At 46.0% G+C, this 7,492-nt stretch overlaps 1 protein-coding gene across 3 annotated transcripts in view; it reads right to left on the bottom strand.

The window, feature by feature from the left end:
* Positions 1 to 258: 258 nt before the first annotated feature.
* ctnnbip1 (catenin, beta interacting protein 1) overlaps positions 259 to 7,492 on the bottom strand; it is a 29,936-nt gene continuing 22,702 nt past the window's right edge. For all 3 annotated transcript variants that reach the window (XM_072713328.1, XM_023793547.2, XM_023793548.2), the window contains one exon: positions 259 to 2,680. In XM_072713328.1, coding sequence (XP_072569429.1) covers positions 2,622 to 2,680 — 59 coding nt within the window. In that variant the 3' untranslated portion in view covers positions 259 to 2,621. The remainder of the gene's footprint in view (positions 2,681 to 7,492) is intronic.

The raw sequence follows: 7,492 nt of genomic DNA, 5'->3' as shown, positions 1-7,492 counted from the left end.
CCCAGAGCCCGTGGCCGACCGGGGGGGCTTAAGCAGGAATTCTGATTAGCCACTGCAGCTTCGTCCTGCTATGGAGCAACACGCTGTGCTAAGCGGCACCCGGTGCTGGATAAGAAATCATGGAAAAATTAGATGTCCAGTGACTGTTAGATAACTGAACGGGACCCCAAAGGTCCAACAACCCGAAGTGTCACACTCTTACTCCCTCGAAGACGACAGTATCCTGGAATCAAGTAAATAATCGTCAAAATCTCTCAATTCAAGAAACACAGGATTTATTAAAACGTTGAATTTCAATGAAACTCTTCCAGTGATTAGTTCATGCATCAATTCTGAAAATATTTAATAGCACTCAATTACAACAGAAAATGTTTTTTAGGTTTTGAATTTTGTCGTTCGACTTTAATATGGACAGTCTTTCTGAAGGACAAAACAGGCTTCAGTAACAGCATTTACCAACGCGAATCCATGTTCTCCCCAACAAATCAAATGCTTCTTGTATCTTTATGTTTTCGATTTTATAGTCTTTGGAAGCATTTATTTATAAATTCTCCAGAAGGCATAGAGAAACAACTAACATTAAACTAGTAAGAAAAACAGAATAAAGGAAAAGAAAAACTCAAGCAATAAAAATCAACAACTCGTCACATTAGAAGGTACAGAGCTAGTAATAAGTAGTAAGGAAGAGCATGCTTAATAAAAATTATACTGGATACAAAAAAATAGTATATATATATTAACAGGCACCCTAACACAATGACTGTCCTATACAGAGAAATGCGGGATAAAGTCACATACATCAAATTTAGAGTAATAACATAAAACTAGACATGGCTAAAATGAAAGAAAAAAAAATAGGAAATAAGAACAGACACACCAAGTAAAATGTTTATGAAAAGACCGTAAACGTTGCAAGACTTGACGTTGATGAAACGTGTTTGGCTATATGTCATGAGACAAGAAAAGACATTGCTAGTTCATTCAAAGGTTACCAACAAAGCAGGTCTACGGGCATTTAAATGGGGTTTCCTTTAGCAAAGAAAAAAAGGCCTTTGAGTTTGAGTTTATCGTCTCCTCAAGACTAAAAAAGGTCACTGGGCAAGACCTTCACTGGGTCTTTTTCGATATGCAGTATAAACCAAGTTTGCCAGGCTCATATTACCTCGAATTATAACAAATTTATTAAGCTAGGTGACATAAAAATACGTGCAAATATCAATTACTGAGCATTGAGTAACATCAGCACAACAAAGGCAGATTAAAAAAAAAATCCATAATTCCAGTTAGAATCAAGTTGATGTCCAAAGTGGACACCTTCTTTTATTCTGGAGGTTATATGAAAGCAAAAACAAGACCAAACAAAAAGACGTCCCCTTTCACAGACAGTGTGTTTGTAGTCTGCAATCTCTGAGAGGCACTGGTGTAGTGTCAGTGTTCCTACTTGTATAATGGACCAGTTGTTGTACACAGTCAATGGAAGAAACCTTCAGTCCTGTCCATAAAACGTGCACCCTGCTATATTAATGCTAAATGAACTGTGCCGAGATCCTCTTTATACCTTCAGTATACACAATGCACTTTGATACATGTGCAGTGTGAAGGTTCTATTTCACATGGGAAAACATTTTAATACAGCTTGTGTTTAAAAGAAAAATCAATCAATAAATTATTAAATTAGACCCTACAACAATTTTCAAACACGCTTAAAACCGTTATGATTGTTTTTCAGTAAGATAATAAAACACAACCGGCACAAAACGGCTTGTTCATTTCTCAACACTCATTTATACAATTAAAAAAGGTGTTTTTACGGCTACACACGGACCCCGCAGAAGTGATGGAACGATACAAATCACACACACACACACACACACACACACACACACACACACATACGCGCACGCAGGCACATACACAGACACATACACGGGTCTGTGTGCTGCAGTCCTCTGTCTGTCTGTCTGTCTGTCTGTCTCTTTCTTTAACAAGAATGACATGCAAATGTCTTTCTTGTGCTTTTAGGAGCACAAAGGCTGCAGAGCAAGTCTGTGTCACGACAGGTAGCCAGTAACTTCAATGCGCTAGAAGTCCAAACAAAATAAAAACCAAATAAAAAAAAAAAACCTACAACATATACAGCGTGACACCTTCCAGTGACATCTCCCTTAAAGACATAAAAAGCGACATTAATAGGGGGGCCGGACACCGGGGCTTAAACATACACATTCCCCATAAACAGATAAATGTTCCACAGACACTTTCAAAGTCACTTCCAAAGTCGTCTTTCCCTTCAGCTAATGCTGCTGCTCTAGACTTGTTCAGACCGATGTCTGATGTGCAAGTTTCAAAAGGAACACCAGACTCACACACAACATAGGCCAACGCACTCGCTCCACCCATTTAGCGGTCCAACAGAAAGCCCCGCCCCCACAGACAGTCCAACGCAGCGTGATGGCTGGTGTGAAGGACAGCAGAATGAGGAGGAGGAGAGGGAAGGGGATTGGAGTGGGGGAGGGGATGCCAGTCCGCACCCCGGGCCGTCCAATTGGCTCCCTCTCCAGTCGCTGGTGCCCCGCCCACTCTCCCGTCCAGCAGCGGGGTGGCGGCATGGCGACCAGAGGTCACTGCCTGCGATCCTCGGTTTCTGACCTTGAGAAAGCCATCACCACATCCTCAGCACCTGGGAAGAAAGCAGGAGTGATGACCAAATCCATTCCGCAGTGCAGGTAAACATCCCACATGTATTTAATAAAAGTACTTCTGCGTTTTATTTCTGATTGTTCCTTTGACATTCTCTTATAACAGCAAAGCTAAACCTGTGTCACTTACAACAGTGTAGCGACAGAAGGAAAGAGAAGAAAAACATACAACAGAACTACATGAGTTACAAGAGAATTATAGAATGACCGTTTTCTTAATTCTGGTAGGACAAGTTAACAAAACTTAAACCACAATAACAATGTTTGATGTGACACCCCCACATGGCAGAAGCAGCTGGAAGCCCTTATGTCTGCAGAGAGGATTTGCATACAGAAACCACTGCCACAAATCACTAAACTGCTGATTATTCTGGATGAGCAATCCTCCTCAGCATAAGCCCCTGCATGCTGAACATGTAACAGACAGAAAACACTTTTCCCAGACTTCCATTTTCCTTGGTCCACACACTTAGATGGGCAGGGAACAGGGGGTTCAACACAATATGGCAAAGATGGCACAAAGTCAAGCCGCCACCTGTGCCTGCCAGTTGTGGGCAAGGGCAGAAACTTCACTGCACATTACCCCTTTGCATCTGCCTATCCAGTGCTCCCCCACATCTGTTGCACATCACAGCACATTGCCCATTTGCATCTGCCCATCCAGTGCTCTCCTAGAACTGTTACACATCACAGCACTGCCCATTTACACTAATGGACTTAACTCTTCTCCAGAGCAACATTTTCGGCCACCTGCTCCAATACCATCCTTCATCCTGCCCACTGTAATAACACCAGAACCAAACCATCAGTACCTCATGAGAAGACCCCCGATTCATCTTTGCCTCCGATGCTGCACTGCTTTTGAGCTGCCACCTGCACCCTACACATTTTAGGTGTAGAACTCCGATGGCTGAGTAGGTGGCCATACTTCTTTTTGTGAAAGGTCTGGCAGACATGACGATTTTGTGACTGGAGAGAGAGCGCGGGGTTTCTACAGCAGCAGCACTCCCGATGCTAATTGGGCCCACAGATGGCAATAACAGCACACCAGAGGATCAGAGTCTCGCTTCAAATAAACTGCTCCTCATTATCCAGTCTGCGAGAGTGCGGAGATGTGCGGAGAGAGGGGGGGCAGGGGGTCGACTAATAGGGATGTAAATACCTCAACTGAAGAATCTGCTGCTAACACATTTTTCTCTCTTCCAGATTGTCTTTAGCCTGCAGCAGGGCAGCGAGTCGATCGCTGTGTATAGAGCCCAGAGCAGGGCAGCGAGTCGATCGCTGTGTATAGAGTCCAGAGCAGGGCAGCGAGTCGATCGCTGTGTATAGAGCCCAGAGCAGGGCAGCGAGTCGATCCTTGTGTACAGAGCCCAGAGCAGGGCAGCGAGTCGATCCTTGTGTATAGAGCCCAGAGCAGGGCAGCGAGTCGATCCTTGTGTATAGAGCCCAGAGCAGGGCAGCGAGTCGATGCCTGTGTATAGAGCCCAGAGCAGGGCAGCGAGTCGATCCTTGTGTATAGAGCCCAGAGCAGGGCAGCGAGTCGATCCTTGTGAATAGAGCCCAGAGCAGGGCAGCGAGTCGATGCCTGTGTATAGAGCCCAGAGCAGGGCAGCGAGTCGATGCTTGTGTATAGAGCCCAGAGCAGGGCAGCGAGTCGATCCTTGTGTATAGAGCCCAGAGCAGGGCAGCGAGTCGATCGTTGTGTATAGAGCCCAGAGCAGGGCAGCGAGTCGATGCTTGTGTATAGAGCCCAGAGCAGGGCAGCGAGTCGATCCTTGTGTATAGAGCCCAGAGCAGGGCAGCGAGTCGATCGTTGTGTATAGAGCCCAGAGCAGGGCAGCGAGTCGATGCTTGTGTATAGAGCCCAGAGCAGGGCAGCGAGTCGATCGCTGTGTATAGAGCCCAGAGCAGGGCAGCGAGTCGATCGTTGTGTATAGAGCCCAGAGCAGGGCAGCGAGTCGATCCTTGTGTATAGAGCCCAGAGCAGGGCAGCGAGTCGATCGCTGTGTATAGAGCCCAGAGCAGGGCAGCGAGTCGATCCTTGTGTATAGAGCCCAGAGCAGGGCAGCGAGTCGCTCTTTGTGTATAGAGCCCAGAGCAGGGCAGCGAGTCGCTCTTTGTGTATATAGCCTGAAGCAGGTCAGCAAACTGATCCTTGCATCTAGAGCCCAGAACAGACCGTTTACACCAGATTCTGAGCAGTGCAGTGACTCAACCCAAACATTCATTGTCAGAGCAGTTTAAAGATCCATGCCTAAAACCTGCACATTATCATCAATATTTAGGTTACTTACTAATTATTTTGGTTAAATATTTTGTCGTATTTGTTGCATTCAGACCCAGGCTGATAATAAACAAGGAATAGCAGTTAATCACCCTGTGGCAGTCAGAGTTTGACTAAATAATTCCACACTTAGTGCCCGACAATTGAGAGATTTCCCTTTCTTTCTCAGTAGAGTTTTTTTAAAATAAATGATAGATACAAACTGACATATTGCTTACTATTTAACTTTTCTTACATAACTTATAATCTGATGCAATTGGTGTCACAAACAAAAAATAGCCAAGCTTGAACCTCTGACCACAGCAGCAGGTGAGACCGGACCTCACTAAGCCCAGCAGGAGGAAGGAAGGACCAGCTAATCTGAACGCAAGCCGTGCGGCACGTTCTGAACAACACAGGCCTGGTTGAAACAATATGTTGCTCGGCCTCGGAGAACAGTGTCACACTCCAGCCCACGGTGTGATTTGGATGGCCACCAGTCTTTCCAAGGCGCTCCATCAGCACATCCGTAAAACGGGACAAACATTTATTACCGATGCCTTTCTCTGCAGTCGGGGGTCAGAGGTTTGTCCAAATATAAACATCAGGCTCTTCCAAAGATGTATAAATCAACACTTACATCCACAAGTCTGTCATAACTCTACACAAGCCGACACAAAGTGGGCCGGTCCACGGAGGTACCCCACCCGAAAGCGGCGGCTGGCTTTCTGTAGAACACGGTAGAGAGCAGAAACGTTGCAGGAACCAGGAACTCGTCCCCACGCCGTGGCTGGAATACGTCCCTGGGGGACTTCTGCCCCCGGGACAGCGAGGCGGCAGGTCCCAGCAGACCCCAGTGCTGCTTTCCCCATTATAATCAGCGTTTCAGCGAGGATCCAGAGAGCTGGATCAAAAGGCCCAGGAGCTGACCACCTCTCATGGAGCGGAAGCAGAATAACAGCCAGATTATACAAAAAGGAAGGGCAGAAGATAAGGGGGATTCAAACCGCTAATGCAGCCTAAGTCGTGATGAGCAGCTCCTTCGCCAACACAGAGATGACTGACTGTATCCACCTACCTACTGTTTTCCTGGTCAGTGTTGAGGGGGGGGAAAGAGTTAAATACATTCCAGTTTACCCATTTCAAAGTGTTGCAGATTCAGGGTCCTCTGGGAATGGCAGCTTTTTGGTTTGAAGTCCAGTTCCCTAATGACTACACTGGATGCTACAGTGTTGGCCAGGGAGGGTCTGTTCAGTCTCGTCTCACGCGGTAATTTCAGCCGTTGTTTCTTCTTTTTTTTTTTTGCTGAAAGGGAACTTCAGTGGAAGACTCTGAAATTTATCAGGAATGCACAAATAGCTCATATGTCCTCGGGTAAGACAAATCTATTTGACTGAATAATCTCCTGGAAGTGGGTGTGTTATATGAGGGAACAAACACCAGCATTATACCCGTCGCCCCTCCAGAGACGACAAACGTGCAGTGGGAGTGATATTTGGTGTGAGACAGCGTACACGCCAGGGTGACCTCGGCAGAAGCCGCAATGCTTTGACTGCCGTGAACCGCGAGGTCCGTTCAGTCCCTCGCGAGCGTGATGTGCGGAACATCTGGGATCCGGGTTTCTTACTTAAGCCTTTGGGCTTTATGAAAGCATCTCTGTTCAGCAGGAACGCAGCACACATACAACGTTACGTCCAGGCTATAAGGTATGTGTTGGGTGAACAGAAATCCCTTCTTTACCCCAAAAGGGGTGGGGGGGGGGGGGGATTCTAGGCATTACAAGCACAAGACACTGAGTCTGTCTATAAAACCTCACAGTGGGATCAAGAACTGCTGATTTCAGTTCTCCGAGTCACGTTACTTGAAGTTAAAACAATCGTGGAAAAGGACAAAAACAATTATATGCTGTCTAAATACAAATACACAAGCTCTCTGCTTCAAGTGCCACTTAGACTGAAAGCCAGCACAATCATTCATTACCATCAGCATACATAAGGATCAGAAACGGTTAGGTGCCAGTGAACATGACTATGCTTATGTGAGCAGAGGAGGAGTCACGGCAAACGGGCTCCCTCTACAAAAGCTACTAAACTATTGCTGTACAGTGCTCTGTAATACTAATCTGGCGGGGCGGTGGTTAGCCAAGCAAATGTTTTACCTGCTTAGATGTATAGATTTGTATTTCAGTTAAGAGCTTCCTTTGGGTCATGAACCCATACCTTAAGTTGCTAGCATCATAGTTATCATTGGAGCGGTATATAGCGAGTAATGATTCTGGACCCATGCCCAGAAGGTTATGGGTTTGAATCTCATGGCTTGCACAGTATTACCACCACTGGGTCCTTGAGCAAGGCCCCTCACTCCAGCTGTTCCCAGGATACTAACTGGCTCCACTCTCTGATACTTACCTGGACAACTCTTTGGGGAAAAAAGGGTCCGAGAAATGTAAATCATCATCATCATCACTGAAAGTAGGGCTGTGCAATATCACATCGATACTATATCATGCATGCACCATAATCACCAGGGT

Source organism: Paramormyrops kingsleyae, chromosome 6 (genome assembly GCF_048594095.1).
Source record: "Paramormyrops kingsleyae isolate MSU_618 chromosome 6, PKINGS_0.4, whole genome shotgun sequence".
Lineage (NCBI taxonomy): Eukaryota > Metazoa > Chordata > Actinopteri > Osteoglossiformes > Mormyridae > Paramormyrops > Paramormyrops kingsleyae.
Note: the sequence above shows the minus strand (reverse complement) of the source record. Positions and strands in the feature narration are given on the sequence as shown.